General features: G+C 37.1%; 1 protein-coding gene across 41 annotated transcripts in view; it reads left to right on the top strand.

The window, feature by feature from the left end:
* DYM (dymeclin) overlaps nucleotides 1-19,835 on the top strand; it is a 411,306-nt gene that overhangs the window by 122,305 nt on the left and 269,166 nt on the right. For all 41 annotated transcript variants that reach the window (XM_034943670.3, XM_055102685.2, XM_034943660.3 and 38 more), the window contains 2 exons: nucleotides 3,129-3,254; nucleotides 4,976-5,118. In XM_034943670.3, the coding sequence (XP_034799561.1) occupies nucleotides 3,129-3,254; nucleotides 4,976-5,118 (269 nt within the window). The remainder of the gene's footprint in view (nucleotides 1-3,128; nucleotides 3,255-4,975; nucleotides 5,119-19,835) is intronic.

Genomic DNA, 19,835 nt, shown 5'->3' with positions numbered 1-19,835 from the left:
CAGCAAAAATGAAAGGTTCTCTAGCTAGAGTCTCATATATTATAGTAAGAAAGATTTGTAAGTAATTGCTACTCATACTCCAGGTTTTAAATGCCACTTTTTAAGAGACGCTTTCTTTTGATCCCATAGTTACTATCAGAGTGTCCTGTAATCCTCTCCTGTTATTACTTGTTTTTTTCCTTTATAGTCCTTTTTGGAGTGATTATTATTTGATTTTTCTTTTTTCCACTAAATTGTAAGCTTCATAAAGGCAGGAGCCTTGTCTATTTGTTGATGGATATGTCCCCAATATGTAGCATAATGCCTGTCTAGAGATAGTAAGAATAAATTTTTAATCAATATTTGTTGAACATCATATGAGCAAAAATACTGTGTGATAAGCAATTTGATATAATTTGTTTCTCTGGGCCTACGGAAGACACACATGGTTCTGTTTAGGAATTTGGGGAAATGGGTTTTTAGCTTGCAGTGACTCTTATTGTCATGTTGTATTGCTTCAGTATTCTTATGTGCTGGAAGCTTTCCTTACCTCCCAGCATCAAACCCTCTACTCTTCATTCTTCTACATTTATAGGATTCTATGGTAAGAGAGGATGATCCAAGGTTAACACTTTTTTTGTTCTCTCACTTCTGATTGTGTTTGGCCCAATTAATTTTGAAGGGGAAGAACACTTTTTTCTAAATACGTATTCTTTCCCTAAGGTTATTAGACCTAGTAATTATTAGTAGTCATAGATTTTGGTTTAAGCAAAACTAAAACAATTTAGTAAAACAATTTGTTTCTAGATCTGAGGTGTACAGTAAGATGTTAAATTGTAAACCACCACAGCTGATTCTTTATTATTGATGCAATGACAAAATACATTTGCAGTCTGGCACGATGGCTCATGCCTGTAATCCCAGCAGTTTGGGAGCCCCAGGCAGGCAGATCACTTGAGCACAGGAGTTCCGGATCAGCCTGGGCAACATGGTAAAACCCCCTCTCTGTAAAAAAGACAAAAATTAGCTGGGCATGATGGTGTCTGCCTGTAGTCCCAGCTACTTGAGAGGCTAAGGCAGGAGGATCACTTGAGCCTGGGAGGTGGAGGTTGCACTGAGCTAAGATCGCGCCACTAGGTGTCAGCCTAGGTGACAGACACAGACCCTGTCTCCAAAAAGAAAAAAAAAAAGAAAGACAGAAAACGTTTGCAAATGTATTGGACATAGTCATCCATCTGCCTATCTAAATAGGCTCTAACTCACAGCCAAGTATTTGTTATGTCAGGATTTGGCTTTAAACTCTGACCCAAGTGAAAAGCCTAGCCAGGAGACTATTGTATATGGATTCCAGACAGGCATGGGCTATGTTTTGAATGAATGATTATTGTGATACAAAATTTTTGGGGGTTCTGAGCACCCAAATCAAATCATCATTAGTAAATCATAACATGACATGAAACATCAAGTTTGTCTTTCATTCAATTCATGAAAGAAGAACAAATACAAGAATTGCTCTATTTTATTTTTTAAATTTTTTATTTTTATTTTTTGAGACAAGAGTCTCACTCTGTTGCCCAGGCTGGAGTGCAGTGGTGTAATCTCAGCTCACTGCAGCCTCCACCTTCTGGGTTCTAGTGCCTCAGCCTCCTGAGTAGCTGGGATTACAGGCATGTGCCACTATGCCCAAGAATTGCTTTTTACAGGTTAATTTTTACAACAGTGATTATGGAAATTTCAGGAAAGAGATTGTTCTACAATACTTTAAAAGTCAGATTTCTGAGTAGAGCTGAGCTTTATTCAACCACGTAATAAGGCTAATTGCGTGGGTCTCTTGTGTTTTTCTTTTTTTATATGTCATTTTTAAATATATTTCTTTTTCTTTCTTTATTTTTTGTTTTTGAGATGGAGTTTCGCTCTTATCGCCAAGGCTGGAGTGCAATGGCACGATCTTGGCTCACTGCAACTTCCGCCTCCCAGGTTCAAGCCATTCTCCTGCCTCAGCCTCCCTAGTAGCTAGCATTACAGGTGCCCGCCACCATGCCCAGCTAATTTTTTGTATTTTTAGCAGAGATGGGGTTTTACCATGTTGGCCAGGCTGGTCTCAAACTCCTGACCTCAGGTGATCCACCCGCTTTGGCCTCCCAAAGTGCTGGGATTACAGGCGTGAGCCACTGAGCCTGGCCTTTTAAACATATTTCTATCAGTAATAACTCCTTAAGATATCTGGTAGAATTTAAATTTTTCTAGTTCTAGAATCAAGTCATCATTAATTTGTTTAATGAGCTTTCATTTAAGTAGGTGTTAAGTATTTTTCTTTGTTTTTCATAATTATTTCATTTTTATAAAAATATTTTAGTATTCTTTTGGTGCTATTGCTCTTTTTACTGCGTTGTTGAGGTTTCTACTTCCTTGTTCTTAACATGTTCCCCATTATAATCCTGTTTAAACTTTTGCAGTAACTGGAAATTTCTGGATGCCTTTATTCCTCTGTGTGCTTTCTGTTCAGCTGAATCTTTTTCTTTTTATTTGATCTAAGACTTGTTTCCCAAAGGGGTTTATGATCTTGAGAGGACAGAGTAACCCTTCATAATCAAAATATGCTTAATAAAACAGAAATAACTTGTTTACTGTTAATATTTTGCTGAACATGCAAAGTTGACCTTGAGAAAGGTAGGCACTAGAGACACAAGATCTAGGGTGTATTATTGTTCTGATTGTAAAGTGATCATCAACATGAAAAGGCATTGTTTTCTTCCCTACACTGTACCTTCTCTTCAGCTTTACAATCTGAGTATTTGTCTCTGTATTATCACTAAACAGAAATGAACATAGATGTCTAGAGTGAATCTTCAAAACAGAACACTGCTAGTAACTATTTCCATTATACACAGACTTGTCATTTAATAGGAGATGGAAACTGGAAAATAGGGAAATAAAGGGATAACTAACCCAAATACACCAGCTAATGACAGGGAAGGAGTTTAATATTTTTGCTTGACTTAATTTTTGTATTAAACGTATTAACATTTTTCAGTAACCTGAAAATACTGAATATTTAGATTTGAGTTTTTAAATGTATAGTTCATTTAGAAAAGAATAGTGTCTTAATCTTCCAAAGTGATTGTTACTCTGTTTTTCTTCCATTTTAGAGATATTACATATGAAATATCAGTAGAAGCTATATCAACAATGGTTGTTTTCCTTTCCTGCCAACTCTTCCACAAAGAAGTTTTGCGACAGAGCATCAGCCACAAGTATTTGATGCGAGGTCCATGGTATGTTTCTACTTTAAGTATGTCTAGTTTTTTCATTGTATAAATCTATATTTCTAGTCTTGTCCTTTTACCTGAGTATCGTCCCATATCTCCAACCAGGTATTTCCTCTAGTTGTTCTATTGTCTCTTTAAACCCAGTGCATAGGGAACCTCATTCTGCTTTCCTGTGCCATCTACCCATCCTCCCTGTTCTTCCTGTCCGGTAGCTTCATTACCTTCTCCAGTGGTTGCTTCGTAGAATTGAAACTTTGAAATCATCTTTTTCTTCCATCTCCTTCATTCTGTCTATGTTTAAGCAGTCAAGTCATATTTGTTATTCAGATTATTTTTGTATCTTCCTTTTCTCAGCAGTCCCTTTGAAACAACTGTGATCTATGCCCCCTTACTCTCTTTGGACTTCTCCAGCAGCCTCTTCGCTGACTATTCCTACTTCTTTGAGCCTGCAAATATTTGCTGTGTGCTATCCATGTGCCAGGCATGTTAGACTGTGGGGCTATGCTCTTGAGCAGAAGCTTACGATCTCCTAGAGGGTGTGGATGCAAATGACCAACACATATGCACATACCTGACCTTGTATTAACATAATCTTCACAAAACTTTAAAAATGTAAAACAAATCCAAATAAAGTACCTTTGAGGAAAGTTCTCAGATAGTAGGGAGCTTTGTCTTCTTCATATTCTTTTTGCTACCCTGATTATTCCTGTGGCATGTATGTTCTTTGAACATATTTGAAAATCACTGAGGGAAAGGATCTGGGCTTTGGAGTCAGAGGTTTGCATTGGAACCCTCTCTGACAGAGACACTCAGAATGACACTCAGAATGACCGTGGTTTGAAGTAGTGCTGGCATCATGGGACTGTGTGCATCTTTGCTGAAACAAGATTGTGAACTTCATTCCTTATAGTGCCAGAGTATTCAAGTTGCTTTTTAAAAATAGACATAGAGGGTGTTAGTGTTCTTATTTTCTAAGTAAGGCTTTTATAGTATCATTATGGTGCCAAATATTTAAACCGTAATATGTTCTTTACTTATTTTTGTGGTTCATCTTGGAAACCATATTTAAAAAGCTCAATAGTACATTAAAGAATCTGTTAAAAAGTTTACTCTAGATTGCAGGAATTCGTTTAATACCAATTGAATAATTGAATAATTTCATACTTAAAAAGTGTAGTCCTATTGTTATTTTTAAATTCTTGCTTTTTTCTACTGATTCTTTATTACTACTTCCCTTCAATTGCCAGATAATGTGTTATGCACTAAATTTATAATAGCTCACAGTGTTATACCGAATGTAGATAAAGTAACTGGAGTTCAAGAGTTCAAGTGGGCTGGGCACGGTGGCTCACGCCTGTAATCTCAGCACTTTGGGAGGCCGAGGCGGGAGGATCGCTTGAGTTTAGGAGTTTGAGACCAGCCTGGGCAACATAGTGAGACCTTGTCTCTACCAGACCTTGTCTCTCCCCACTGCAGAAAAAAAGTATTTAAGTAATTTGATCAATATCTTATGATGTGATAAGAGGAAAAGCAAGGATTAAGCCTCAAAATTGCTCTCAAAGCCCATGGTCTTCACTGTTGTGTGCAGTGCTCAATTTCTGTGAGTTGTGCCAATAGCCCTTTTGTATTAACAGATAGTGTTAATGGCAGAATTATTTCTGTATTGTTATTCAGAATTAGATGACTCCCATAAATATGAGTTTGATTTTTTTTTCCTTTTTGTGTAGTCTTCCATACACCAGCAAACTTGTGAAGACCTTATTATATAACTTTATCAGACAAGAAAAGCCACCTCCTCCAGGAGCCCATGTTTTCCCTCAGCAGTCGGATGGGGGAGGACTGCTTTATGGACTTGCATCAGGAGTAGCAAGTAAGTTTTATCAGATTTTTTCAATTCTTTGGTGCACATAAATTTTATCTATTTAGGCATAAGAAATTCTGTTTGCTTGGCTGCCACCATTAATAGTTACATTGAATTTGTGCAGCTGGTTAAATGTGAAAACAAAGTAATTAAAATATTAATCTTTCTGTTTTGTGTGGTGATTTATGTAAAATGTATGCAAATAATGAATGGATTACCTACAAAACATCGTTTTTCAGGAAGAATGTTTACACATAAATATGCGTATTGCATGAATTGTAGCTGTATAGTAAAAATAAAATTAAGCATTTGAAAACTTATAACACTACTTGTATTATAAGAGGAAATCTATTTTAGGTTATTTTAGGGTATATTTTGGTTAGGATTTCATGTGACTAATTAGGTGCAGTTTTCCTATTACACTAAGTGCTTTCTTCAGTGACAACTGAATATTTTGCAGAATTTTGTAATAAGCTGTGAAATGGCACAAACTTGAGTTTTGTTTGATTGGGTGCAGATTTCTTAAGTGAAGAAAGCTCTTCCCTACCTTACAATAAGTCCTCATTTCTGCTTCACTTCACAGTATTCGGACTACAGACACTAGAAGTAAGAGAGTAGTTCTGGTGGAGGGCCTGGGTCATGTGAAGTTATATAAATGAAACTTCCTAGAGCGACACTTTGGTACTTGTGAGGTAGGCCTGGGAGCTCCTTACTCCTCCCAAACCTGCAGCATGTCCTCTCCTTAATCACGCAGGACAGAGTCAAATGGAACACATTTCCACAGCTGCATTATGGCTGTGGCGTGCTCTACGCTCCAGCTGGACATCAGTTTGATATGAAAAGGTAGCACTGCGATAACTTACTAGTGTTGGGAGCTTCTTTGGATTCAGAGACCTCTTCAAAAAGCAGTAGACTTGGTCTGTTAATTGACAGAAATCAGTGAACCAGACTTTCTTAGATTTGCCTTCCTTTGATTTCTTTTAATATTATGAATTGAGTCACACTTGTGATCACTTCTGCCTTTGGTGCTGAGCAGCCTGCCAAGAGTGCCACACCTGCATAGATTCTTTGAGTTACTCCTATCCAGTTTCCTCATTATTTCAGGGGCTTTTTGTGTCCCATTGGAAGGCTTAATTGATCTATTACTGTTTTCTTTTTTAAAAATCATTAAACTGGTATAAGTATTTAAAAGCTGAATATTTCCCAATATTCCAATATGGTTAGAGGTTTTTTTGGGGTGGCAGAGATAGTATAAGCCTGTAAGTGCTTTCTTCAAAACAATGGCAATACTTGGCAGTTTTTTAAAAAAGTAAACATGGATTTGTGTATGGTTTTTGGGTTTTCTTTCAGTTATGTATCATATCAAAGGGAACCCAGTATTGTATGTGGTGTCATTAGTGTGCCAGGTGCCAAAAAACATGAATTTAACTTTAGATCTTTTCCTAACTAGATAGCAGGAAGGAAGCCCCTTAATTTTCCTAGCTTTCAGTTTCCTTGTCTATCTAATTAGAAGGTGGGTTGAGATGGTGATTTCTGAGATTATTACTACATAATTTTCTGTGGTCTTTTTTTTTCTCACCATTTTAAAATTTAATATTCAGTTAAGTGCATTAAAATAGATTTATGGTTTTTAGTGTGCTATATAGTCACAAGACATTTTACACAGCTTTCTTCCTAAATCTTTATAAAACTATTCATGTAAAAGTATAAATCAAGATGGAGTAATTATGGATTCATTATTTCATGATATGTGTGACTCAAAGGATTATAAAAAAACAACAAAAGGACATTCTCCTAAAAAGCACAGCTACATTCTCTGGGCAAAATGAAATGTAAAAACGATCACAGTCATATAATTTTAAGTTAATCCACATTCCAGGAAAGTCAATCAAGTTGCCAGGATTTGACTTAAGTTGTGTGATCACTTCTGATGATCTTTTGGTTGGTAGTTAAAGAATTCTCTTACTTTACTATTGGCTTGAGAAAATATGATTTGGAAGTTCCTCACTGAAAAAAATTATATTCCAAAGCCAAATGTAAATTATAAACTCATTTGGATTATATTAATTTTTGTTGGGATTGAAGTTTTCCTGGATATAGCAAGCATTTCTTTTCATAGCAGTGTGTGCATTGTATGTGTTGCTTACATTATTTCCTTTGAAACAGAGTGCCTTGTTGTAGAAAACCTTACAGTTCCGGAGTGAAATTTGTTGTCACTGACAGGGCAGGAGGAGAATCCTTGTACTGGAACTGCGGCTGGATGAGTAGTGAACCACTTGCTTGGACCCTCCTATGAGTCAGGCAAGGCCTTCTGCAGTTTCTTCTCATTTACTTTTACAGATGTGTTTTTGGTTATCCTTTTGTTTGTTTCTGAGACTCTGTGAAAGAGTCTGTTACTTTGTTGCACCCTGATACTCTCCTTTTGCTTTCTTCTTTTTTTAAATTATACTTTTTCTAGGGTACATGTGCACAACGTGCAGGTTTGTTACATATGTATATATGTGCCATGTTGGTTTGCTGCACCTGTTAACTCGTCATTTACATTAGGTATTTCTCCTAATGCTACCCCTCCCCCCTCCCCCCACCCCACAACAGGCCCCAGTGTGTGATGTTCCCTGCCCTGTGTCCAAGAGTTCTCATTATTCAGTTCCCAGCTATGAGTGAGAACATGCGGTGTTTGGTTTTCTGTCCTTGCAATAGTTTGCTCAGAATGATGGTTTCCAGCTTCATCCATGTCCCTGCAAAGGACATGAACTCATCCTTTTTTATGGCTTCAGAGTATTCTATGGTGTATGTGCCACATTTTCTTAATCCAGTCTATCACTGATGGACATTTGGGTTAGTTCCAAGTCTTTGCTATTGTGAATAGTTGCCACAATAAACATATGTGTGTGTGTGTCTTTATAGTAGCATGATTTATAATCCTTTGGGTATATACCCAGTAATGGGATGGCTGAGTCAAATGTTGTTTCTAGTTCTAGATCCCTGAGGAATCGCCACACTGTCTTCCACAATGGTTGAACTAGTTTACCGTGCCACCAACAGTGTAAAAGTGTTCCTATTTCTCCACATCCTCTCCAGCACCTGTTGTTTCCTGACTTTTCAATGATTGCCATTCTAACTGGTATGAGATGGTATCTCATTGTGGTTTTGATTTGCATTTCTCTGCTGACCAGTGATGATAAGCATTTTTTCATGTGTCTGTTGGCTGCATAAATGTCTTTTGAGAAGTGTCTATTCATATCCTTTGCCCACTTTTTGATGGGGTTGTTTGATTTTTTTTCTTGTAAATTTGTTTAAGTTCTTTGTAGATTGTGGATATTAGCCCTTTGTCAGATGAGTAGACTACAAAAATTTTCTCCCATTCTGTAGGTTGCCTGTTCACTCTGATGGTAGTTTCTTTTGCTGTGCAGATGCTCTCTTTTTTCATGCCTTCACTAGGATAGAACAGTTGCTTGGAGTCCTCCTTACTTCTCTCTCTGGCTGTTTATTTTCTGCCCATTCATCCATTAAGGACCGTCTTGAGTTCCACCTTCTCCATGAAGAACTTCCTTTGCTCTCCTGGCTAGATGCGATCTTTTCCTGTAACACTTTACCACTGTACCACTCTGCTTTGTAGTAGCTTATGTTACATGCATCATTCTCCCTGTGTTGGCTCTACATACAATAAAATGAGAACTAATGTTTATATAATATGAGTTTACAGTGCCACGTTTTGAGCATCTCATTTATTCTCATAATAGGCTCATCTATCAGAAATAGATGGTTTTAATTTTTTAATGATGGATGAAGAGATTTTCCTGGTTAGTATGTTATTTTGTCTAAGATTACATAGGAAAGAGATGATGTTGGCTCGTTAATTTAAGCTCAGTTCATCAGACCCCTGAGCCTTTGCTGTTTTTGCCTTTTGTTATTGTGATCACCCAAGTCCTGAGAGCATAAGCTCCTTGACTTGTGTGGGTGTCCCCTGCAGTATCCAGCAGAGCGCCATCCAACATCTGTGGACTGTAGTGAATACTGGTGTGCAATTAAATGCCAAAAGCTAATACTCAAGATAGATGTGAACTCAGTTGTAATAATGATGTCTGTCATTTGCTGAATGCCTTCTGTTTGCCAGGCACTGTGGTAGCTACTTTACATACCTGATTTCATTTATTCTTTATTTTTCTTGTCTAACATTTTATTACAGAAAATTTCAAAGATGTATAGAGTAGATGCCAGGTGCAGTGGCTCATGCCCGTAATCCCAGTGCTTTGGGAGGCTGACGTGAGTGGATCGCTTGAGCTCAGGAGTTTGAGAACAGCCTGGGCAACATAGTGAGACACCACCTCTATAAAAAACACAAAAATTAGCTGGACGTGGTGGTGCGCGCCTGCAGACCCAGCTACTTAGGAGTCTGAAGTGGGTAGTTCGCTTGAGCCTGGAAGGTCGAGGCTGCAGTGAGCTGTGATCACGCCACCGCACTCCAGCCTGAGTGACAGACTTTGTCTCAACAACAAAAAAACAAAAACAAAACAAAACCCTAAAGATATACAGAGTAGAGAGAATGGTAGAATGAACTCCCATCTACCCACAACCCCTGTTCAAGAATGATCAACAATCTTTTTTTCCCATTTATCTGCATTCTCCTACTTAAAAAAAAATTTTATTTTGAAATAAGTTCACACATATAGAAAAGTCCCCAAAATAAAAATATCACAAAAAACTATATGTAACTTTATCCAGATTGATTTATTGTTAACATTTTATCCCATTTGTTGTGTTTTTTCTCCTCTTCTGTCTCATTCTGTACTTTCTTCTCTCTCTCTCCCCCTTTCTCTTTCTCTCCCCCCACCACACACACACACACACACACACACACACACACACGGTTTTTTAAAACCATTTGAGGATAAGTTACATGCATCGTAATATCCCTTTACTCCTAAATACTTTAATGTGTATTTCCTGAAAGAGGATATCGCTTATGCTACCACAGTATACTTACCAGCTTCAGTAAATTTAGCATCCAACTGTCCTTAAAAGCCATTTGCTTCTATGTCAGTAAAAATAAGAAAATGGATATTTTCCTCTGTATTTTAAAGTCTCCTTTATTGAGTATAGCGTTGTTTGTATTTCACTTAAGTTGAATTTTTACAATTAGGTATTCTTGTAACCACTCTGCTATCAATTTATCTATCTTAGACTAAAAGCCCCATGAGGCAGGATCCACCTCTCTTCCTTCTGTTTATTATTGGCACTGCAGTACTCAGTGAGTGCTTGGTCGGCATTCAATCAGAATGTAATAAATAACTGGAAGAATTACTAATACCTTTTAATTACCACTAGTAAGTTTTTAAAATTAGTGTAATAGAAATTAACTTATAGATTTTAGGTTTTTTTTTTTTTAAGCTTTTCAAATGTGTCAAGTGTGGTTTACTTCAGTCACTGGAAGTGGTTAGAATGAATTATATATTAATATATTTATCTTGTGTTATATCTATGCTAGGTGCAAGCAAAGCTGTATTCGTAATTTTCCAGTACAAGAAAAAATTGTTTCCTTTCTGTTTAGTTTAACTATTCTTCTAATATGCTGACAAAATGGAAAAAGAATTAATTGATATATTACTTTACTAATTAGAAGAGGGTGTTGCAGTTTTAATTAATGTGGTATTTTTAAATGAACTTTTTACTGAATCATAGAATTCCAGAACCACCTGGCATACTTAAAAAAAAATATGTGTTGTAGTTAGAACTTGGAGTTTCTGATTCATATGAGGTGGGACCTGGTAATTCGCACCTTCAGTAATTATTCTAGGTGATTCTGATGTATCCGAGTCATTTCAGCACCGCTGATGAATGTATCCTCCTTTCCCGTTCCTGAATCTCTTCTGCTGTGGGCCTTTCGTGGCATGTGTTTGAGCCAGTACTACTAACTACTGAGGAAATGTAGTGTTTCGAGGCAGCTTAGAGTGGATTTAACGGACCCCTCCTCATGTATTCCCTTGGTTTCTGTTCTTAGTGTGCTCTGTTGCTGATGAGGTCCAGTTTTCAGGATAAATCTGACAATGAGTGCAGTACTCTAACATGGAATAAATAAATTGGAACTCTAACTTCCCTGATTCTGGACTCTGCGTTTAAAAAAATAAATCTAAATGCTCACTAACTCTTTTGGTGCTAATATCAGTTATTAATAAATTTTTTGCCTATTTTATCATCTAAGCCTTTTCCAGATCTGTAGTTTTATGTGCTATCTTCCTCTTTCAAACTTTATATATAAAGGTATGGCTCTCTGTGTAGCTCAGTGAGATTCAATTTTGTTAGGTGTGTGGCCCATAATTACAGCCAAGATTTGCTCTTATTTTCAGCTGCAGATGATCATTAAGCCTATATTTTGGAGCTTTTTGCTTTTCTTCAGGATTGTGTCCTTGGTACCATATTGAGAGAGGAGTAGCACATTTTAATTCTTGTGTGGAGAGCAGAGTGTTTCTGTAGCTGTCACGTGTAAAATAACAACAAAAGTGAATGTAACTAGGGATTTTTTGACTGTTTTTTATAGAATAGATTTCATTTGCTGGAAGCCTGGTAAGGATTTGCTGTGAGGTCAGTAGCCTGGGTTTTCCAGGCAACAGACTTTAGAGTTAATAAGGAACAAGGATTCCTATAGTTTCCCCTGTGTTTTAGGACTTACCCACAGGAATCTTTGCAAAACTGGAGCTAGTAGTACACCTGGTGGTGGGAGGTGCCTGGGAGCCTCTTAGGGGTTCAAATCCCCCAATATCTCACCCTGGATTATTATTATCCCGGGACCTCTCAGATGCCTTTTCTCATCTCCCACTCCTGGACATCCTGGTGGCTAAGGGTGGGTTCTAGAGCCTGATAATCAGAATCAGAAGATTTGGGATAGAGTCATAGCTCAGCATGACCTTACCAAGTTCTCCAGCATTTAAAATCTCATTACCTTATGTGTAATGCTGATAAATATGAGACCATTTGAACAGAGTTATTGTGAGGAATAAGTGAGATATTATATACAAAATAGAAAATTATACAACATCTATTCTCATGTAAATAACTGTTTTTGTTTTCTGCCCTGAAGCTGTGCTGGTGCTTATTAGTTAAAATAGAAAGAGAGAAAATAAATTTAATTAGAACAACAGCTAATGATCAGAAAATCCTGGACAAATTTATATAAGACAATTTTAAAATTTAAGAACTTTGAATCTTTTTGGTCTGCTCAAATTTGAAATTTATGTTAAAAATATTTTTGAAAAACTGACAAAAGTGAATATGCCAGCCATGTTTTCTCCAACTGGCTTTTCATTTTATGTGGTGCAAAATTTGGCCAATAACAGTTAAAAAAGGAAAATTTGATTGTTAAACAGATATTGCCCACAAGAGATTTCTCCTTGCTTCCTAAGTGAACTTGCCTTGACAACAATCACTATGGTACCATTTCTTATTGACTAATTTATCTAAAAGGTTATTATATTTGCATTTTTGACAGTTTATAAAATTTGCCAATTAAAGATTTTCATAAAGAAAATATTTGATGCGGACTCAACTGGAATTACAATAAATATTTCAAATATTTCAAACTAATCAATGATATCAGTATTATGGGTAGCCTTAAGTATAGTCAGTAAGGCAGTTAATAGTTAATTCTTTCTTTAATCTACGAGCACATCACCCTGCCGTGTTAAAGATTTTTTTTTTTTTTTTTTTTGAGACAGAGCCTATCTAGCTCTGTCACTCAGGCTGGAGTGCAGTGACATGATGTAAGCTCACTGCAACCTCCGCCTCCCAGGCTCAAGCGATTGTCGTGCCTCAGCTGCCTGAGTAGCTGGGATTATACGCACCTGCCACCACTCCTAATTTTTTATGTTTTTACTTGAGACAGGATTTCACCATGTTGGCCAGGCTGGTCTTGAACTCCTGACCTCAAGTGATCTGCCCGCCTTGGCGCTGGAATTACAGGCATCAGCCATCATGCCCATCCGTTAAAGATGTTTTATAAAGCAAATGACTGAAGATCCTTACTTCCATAATTTGTTATGTTATGGGGCAGGATGTTAGATGGTAAAGTATTGTCTTAGCTTGGGCTAATGTAACAAAATACCGTAGGCTGGGTGTCTTGAACAACAGAAATGTATTTCTCACAGTTCTGGAGGCTGGGAAGTCAGAGATCCAGGTGCCAGGAGATTCACTTCTTGGTGTAGAACCCTATTCCTGACTTGCAGATGTCCACCTTCTTGCTGTGTCCTCACAGGGCAGAGAAAGGAAGCTCTGGTCTTTTCTTATGAGGGCACTAAGCCCATCATGGGGGCTCCACTCTCACGATCTCATCTAAGCCTAATCACCTTCCAAAGCTCCACCTTCTAATCCCTTCACATTGAGACCTGTGGCTTCAAGATAGGAATTTTGAGGGTGACACAAAAATTCAGTCCATACCAGGTATTAAGTAGCTTGTGCTGGAATGCTCCTCACTGAAATTCTCAATTTGGAAGGCTACTGGTCTCTTCTGCATGTTGGCATCTAAGGTACCTTTCAGCTCTAGTCATTATCTTAAACCACAGCTCTGCTTAGTGGTGTTGGTGAGGACTGTGGCCAAAGTGGATCACTCACTACCCATTCTAACCCTGCTAACTTGTTTTTTTGTTATGTTTTGTTTTTGTTTTTTAAAAAACAAAAAACAAAACAAAACAGGCCAAAATGTGTAAGGAGCCCCTCAGAAAACAATTCTGTGATTGAAACACGTTATTCTCTTTTCTAATTTTGAGGGCCACCACTTGCATTGTCCTTTGGAGGATCTAGCTGTGGGTTACAATAATTTGGTATTACAGAAGAGGGACGTACTGGACTGTAGATGTTTGTGTTAGGTAGACCTGGAATTGAATGCCAGACCTGCTATTTATTAACTGAGTGCTCTTGGGCTATTAACCTTTCAATAACTTAAATTCCTCACAATAAAATGAGAATAATACCTTCCTTTGTGGGGCTGCTGAGATCAAATGAGCAAATGTATAGGAAAAAGACTGGTACCTTGGAAGTATACAATAAATGGTCACTATTAGTATCAGATATTATTACCTGGTAATATTTAAAATATAACTTTTGTTTTAAAAATACTGAAAAATAAAGGCCTTATGATTTCCAAGTTTATTCAGATTTTTAATGTAAATAAATTATGAAAATTATCAGATGTTTGGTATATACCCTGTTTATATATTGTAATATAACATACATATAATAATGTATACAATAAATATATAATAGAGATTCAGGTAGATGATGAAAGAAATATGTTGAAAATTTGATACCATGAGGTGAAATAAGTAGTAACATTTATTTTATTTTATTTTTTTTCATTTGATTCTGTCCTTACCACTTTGGACTTTTCTTTTAATATATTTTTCTCCAATGTCTAAAAAAGGGGTGAAGCAAGGAAGTGTTGACTTTGAAATTTCTTCTGTGTTTTAAGTTATAAGACAAAGCTGTAATGTCATTATAATTATTTCATATTTTGAAGAGTCAAATCTAATTAAATGTGTTCTGCCAAACTTCATTTTCCACCACAAGTACTGAGGTTTTACACAATAACTTCTGATATATGGTTTTTCCATTTGAATGAGCCATCCAAAAAAATTTTTTTTTTCCTTTGCTTGCAATGGTGGGTGTCCAAGCCAAATTATAAGGCCAAAGGAGTGTTTATTTCTTTAGGCAAATGCTATGATAGAGAAATTCATACAGTAGAACTTGAAGATTAAAACTCATATTCCTAATTTCTGTTTTTGAGAAAGCTGTTGAATTCATTGTGATGGGTATGGTATGCAATAATTATAATGTATTTTACTTGATTGTTATTTTTCTCTTCAGTTTTGGCTTTTTCTAGGGTGACTCATTGAGAGAGAAAAACTACAGTAAGAGAAAAAGTATGTGGCAATCAGAAACAGGCATAGTTGTGAAAATAACAGATTTCTAATTAAAACACTTCTAACTTTCAAAAAAGAAACGGCTTAATAAACAATAATTATATTCTCATTTCATCTCTATTTGGAATAATTTGAGAGATTTTACGTGCTCACAGAAAGAATGACTTTTTTCCCCCCTTTTCAGGATTGAACTCATTTTGTGACTTATAAAATATAGTTAATTTCTGTTTACTGTTTCTGTGCAGTGGTTCCTTGCAGGGATACATTGATGATTTAGAATAGTGTTTATGATGCAAAAGAACTATATTTAGTTGTAGAGTAGTAATAAAAATTATTTTATTTTTAATTGCTCTTTGACAAAAGTATGGTTTCAGATTTTAGACTTCTTAAAAGGTGTTTTAAAAATGATATTCATTGGAAATAATCTAATGTCAAAATACAGCTTTGTTATCTTTTTTTCTTGTAATTTGCTGACAACCACTTTTAAACCAGTTCCCAGGATTGGCTTTGGGAATCATTAAGCCCACCTTCTACTCTCATTTTCTTGTTAACAGATTTGAAGGGAAGACTGATGGCTACAAATAGTTGAAGAACGAATTAGTTTGTATTTACAAGGAGGAATATAAAATAAAGCAATCAATTGCAGATGAAATCCTGGGATAAGTTTCTGAGGCTTGCTACAAGTGGCATTTATTTGGTGCTAATGATTTAATCTATTTTTGAGACTGAGTTGTAAATTGTAGAATTTAAAAATATTTAAAAGTGAGAATATTAAAATTGAAATTATGGAATTCTATTTTTTGAGACTATAAATCTTATTCTTTGAAAAATGAAGTGGTTAAAACTTATTTGCTTTGAAACTGTTAAATTATATCCCAGTCAAGTGAGTGTAAACTTTTATTAAGCAGCTGTTTTAATTTATGTTTATTTCAGAATGGGTGCTTGGAGTAAATTTAAAGATTGAATTTATTCAAGGTTACTCACTGACAGAATTTGTGTATGGTAGGAAAAATCCTCAAACTATAGCTTGTGTAGTTTTGAGACCACCTTTTACATGAATAATTCTTAATATTTATAATTACATAAATATTTTTTTCAAAGACTAATGGTAAGAGTTATTCAAAACTTTCCCTTTTAAAATAGAATCAGGCCAGGCACGGTGGCTCACACCTGTAATCCCAGCACTTTAGGAGGCCCAGGCAGGCGGATCACCTGAGGTCAGGGGTTCGAGACCAGCCTGGCCAACATGGTGAAACCCCATCTCTACTAAAAATACTAAAATTATCTGGACTTGGTGTTGCACCTGTAAACCCAGCTATTCTGTAGACTGAGATGAGAGGATTACTTGAACCCGGGAGATGAAAGTTGCAGTGAGCCAAGATTGTGACATTGCACTTCAGCCTGGGTGTCAGCGCGAGACTCTGTCTTGATTAAAAAATAATAATAATAAATAAATAGAATCACTGTGTTTCTGCAACTTAACTTTGACATACGTTAATAAAATAAGTTACATTTATGGATGAATAGAGGGATTGATAGATGGATAGAGATATTATCACAAATACAGCAAAATGTTAATGTAAAATCTTGGAGCTGAGTTTATGGGTATTCATTATAGAGTCTTTTTGACTTTTCTATATGTTTGACTATTTTCATAATAAGTGTTGGAGGAAAATAGAATCACTGTGAGGATGAATTATTGTTGTAAATTTCAGTTTGTCTATTAAAAATGTATATCTTAATCTTTAGTCCTTCCAGAAGTGCTAGGTAAGACAGTATATGAAGAATGTGGGGTCTGATCAGACCTGACTGCACGCTAATAAGTTATGTAATTTCTTGGGAAAGTTATGTAATTTCTCCAAGCTTTTCCCTATCTTTAAAAACGGAATGATGATGCTTTATAGGATTATGGCACATGGCTCTTCATTTTTCCCCTCTTGTACTTGTTCATAATCTTTGTGATACCATGGTCCTTAAAGTCCTGTCAAACACAATTGGACAAGTGGTGGAGAGAGAGCAGGGTGCCATTCATCGTGGTGCTTAGCAGCCTTCATCTCACTTCTGCAGGACACAAGGGTCCCATACTTGACAAAAGGAAGAGAGTTAGAGAAGCAGCTGTCCCTCTTCACCAGCAGAGTGGTGGATTGGAAGAGGATACGGCTTTTGGCATCAGAAAGGTCTCAGCTGGAAACCAGGCCCTGCCTTTTGCAAGTTGAGTCACCTTGAGCAAGTTATTTAACTTTGCTGAGCCCCAGTTTCCTCATTTAAAAATGGAACTTAGAGTATCTTTGTCTGTGGGCTTTTGTCACATTTAAATAACGTGTGATAAGTGTCCAGAACAAAATGCGAGCTGAAAACAAATACTCGTTTACCATTCACCTACTTCATCTTTTTTTCTCCCTCTCATCTATGTCAATTTCTTTAGTTTTCCAAACAACCTTAAATGTTTTTATCTTTCTTGTTTCATGGTCCTTTAGCCTTTCAGCTTGCAAAATTACCTGCAAAATTAATGTAATTTCCCCTTTTTTTAGATTATTAAAAAGGATAATAAGTGCAGATTAACCCCAGTAGCACCCTTCACCATAACTTCATCAAATTGGAAGCCTTGCTAGCTATCAGTATCATTTTTCAGGCCTATTAACATTTTTCAGGACAATTAACTCTAGTCCTCGTGCTGTACTTTAGATCTAGTTTGTTTATTTTAGAAAGTGTAGACTAGCAGATATTAGCTTTAAGAGAGCAGTTGTCTTCAATAGTAACTGTTTGAAAGTGTAAAGCTTTGCAACAATGTTTCTAAAAGTAGAAATAATGTTACCTATTTATGGCCGGTTGCGTGGCTCACGCCTGTAATCCCAGCACTTTGGGAGGCCGAGGTGGGTGGATCACAAGATCAGGAGTTCAAGACCAGCCTGGCCAAGATGGTGAAACCCTGTCTCTACTACAAATACAAAAAAAAAATTAGTTGGGCATGGTGGCAGGCGCCTGTAATCCTAGCTACTCGGGAGGCTGAGGCAGGAGAATTGCTTGAACTCAGAGGGCGGAGGTTACAGTGAGCCGAGATCGCGCCACTGCACTCCAGCCTGGGCGACAGAGTGAGGCTCTGTTTCAAAAAAAAAAAAAAGAAAGAAAAAAAAAAAAGAAATAATGTTACCTATTCATATACATGTTTATCAAGAGAGATGCTATTTGAGTAACTAAAAAATTGTGGGGTTATCACTTATTTTTCAAGATAATTTCTTAAATAAAAAATTGTGGGACCCTTATTTTTAAAGATAATTTCTTTCTCTCTCTCTCTCTCTCTCTTTTTTGTGGGGGGACAGAGTCTTGCTGTGTCGCCAGGCTGGAGTGCAGCGGCGCCATCTCGGCTCACTACAACCTCTGACTCCCTGGTTCAAGGGATTCTCCTGCCTCAGCCTCCCAAGTAGCTGGGATTACAGGCACACGCCACCATGCCCAATTAATTTTTGTAATTTTTTTTAGTAGAGATGGTGTTTCATCATTTTGGCCAGGATTATCTTGATCTCCTGACTTCTCGAGCTGCCTGCCTTGGCCTCCCAAAGTGCTGGGATTACAGGCGTGAGCCACCATGCCCAGCTTAAAGATAATTTCTAGACCTGGTTTGTTCTCAAGTCTCCTATTCTTGTCTTCTCTCAGTTTCCCATATTGTTCGGATCCTTCTTCATTGCTCTTGGCTTAATAGCCCCTGCATTTCCTGCCTTAGTTTGCTTCTGTGTATCCTGAACAACTGCTTGCATCTCTGGGTTGCCATGATGCTGTAAGCAATGGTGGCTCCAGGAGAAACATTGTGGTCATGAGTTTGTGGACCTTGGGGCAAGGGTGTGGGGTATCAGGTGTAGGCATGGAGCAGAGTGAAATGGAGTAGAGAATTAGAGTGGAGAGATGGTAGGGTCTATGTAGAATCATCTGTTTTCCTGGGTAGCCATTGGTTCTTAAACTGCCCTAGGCTTCTCTGTTACCTAACTACTATCCCCTCTAGAATATGAAGAATGTGTTATAAGCAGGAGTTGCTTATTGTACCTGCACCCTCAGTGCATTAGCAGAGAGCCTGGGTTATGGAAGATACTAAATATTTGTTAAAAGGATGAATGCCATCAAGCCTTTGTTAGAATGATATGAGCAGTCTTGAAAATCTGGATGGCTTAGCCGGGCATGGTGGCAGGCACCTATAGTCCCAGCTGCTTGGGAGGATGAGGCACGAGAATTGCTTGAACCCGGGAAACAGAGGTTGCAGCGAGCTGAGATCGTGCTACTGCACCACTGCAACTCCAGCCTGGGCGACAGAGCGAGATTGTCACAAAAGAAAGAAAGAAGGAAAGAAGGAAAGGAAAGAAAGAAAGGAAAGAAAGAAAGGAAAGAAAGAAAGAGAAAGAAAGAAAGGGAGGGAGGGAGGGAGGAAGGAAGAAAAATCTAGATGGCTAAGGACTAGGGCAGTACCATTATATGAGTTGATTGTTTTAGTTAAAGACTTTTGGCAAACCTTCATTTCCAGGCCCACTTCTCACTGTTGCCCCATTTCAGATGCCTTCTCTACTTCTGCACCCCTGCCAAAGATTCTGTCAGGAATTTCTTTCATCCTCTTCTCTGAGAATTTGACTGTGTCTCACCACATTCACTGCTAACTTTCTACCAAAAATTGTTAAAATCCATCATCCACTTAAGGCTCCACTATCATTCTCTTTATGGTTGTATCTTTATCCTTTTAATTCTTTACATTTTACTTTAAAAATTAATAGACTTTATTTTTTGGAGCAGTTCTAGGTTTACAGAAAAATGAGTGGAAAATACATACAGTCC

Source organism: Pan paniscus, chromosome 17 (assembly GCF_029289425.2).
Source record: "Pan paniscus chromosome 17, NHGRI_mPanPan1-v2.0_pri, whole genome shotgun sequence".
Lineage (NCBI taxonomy): Eukaryota > Metazoa > Chordata > Mammalia > Primates > Hominidae > Pan > Pan paniscus.
The sequence above is the reverse complement of the archived record's forward strand: the minus strand, read 5'-3'. Positions and strand labels throughout refer to the sequence as shown.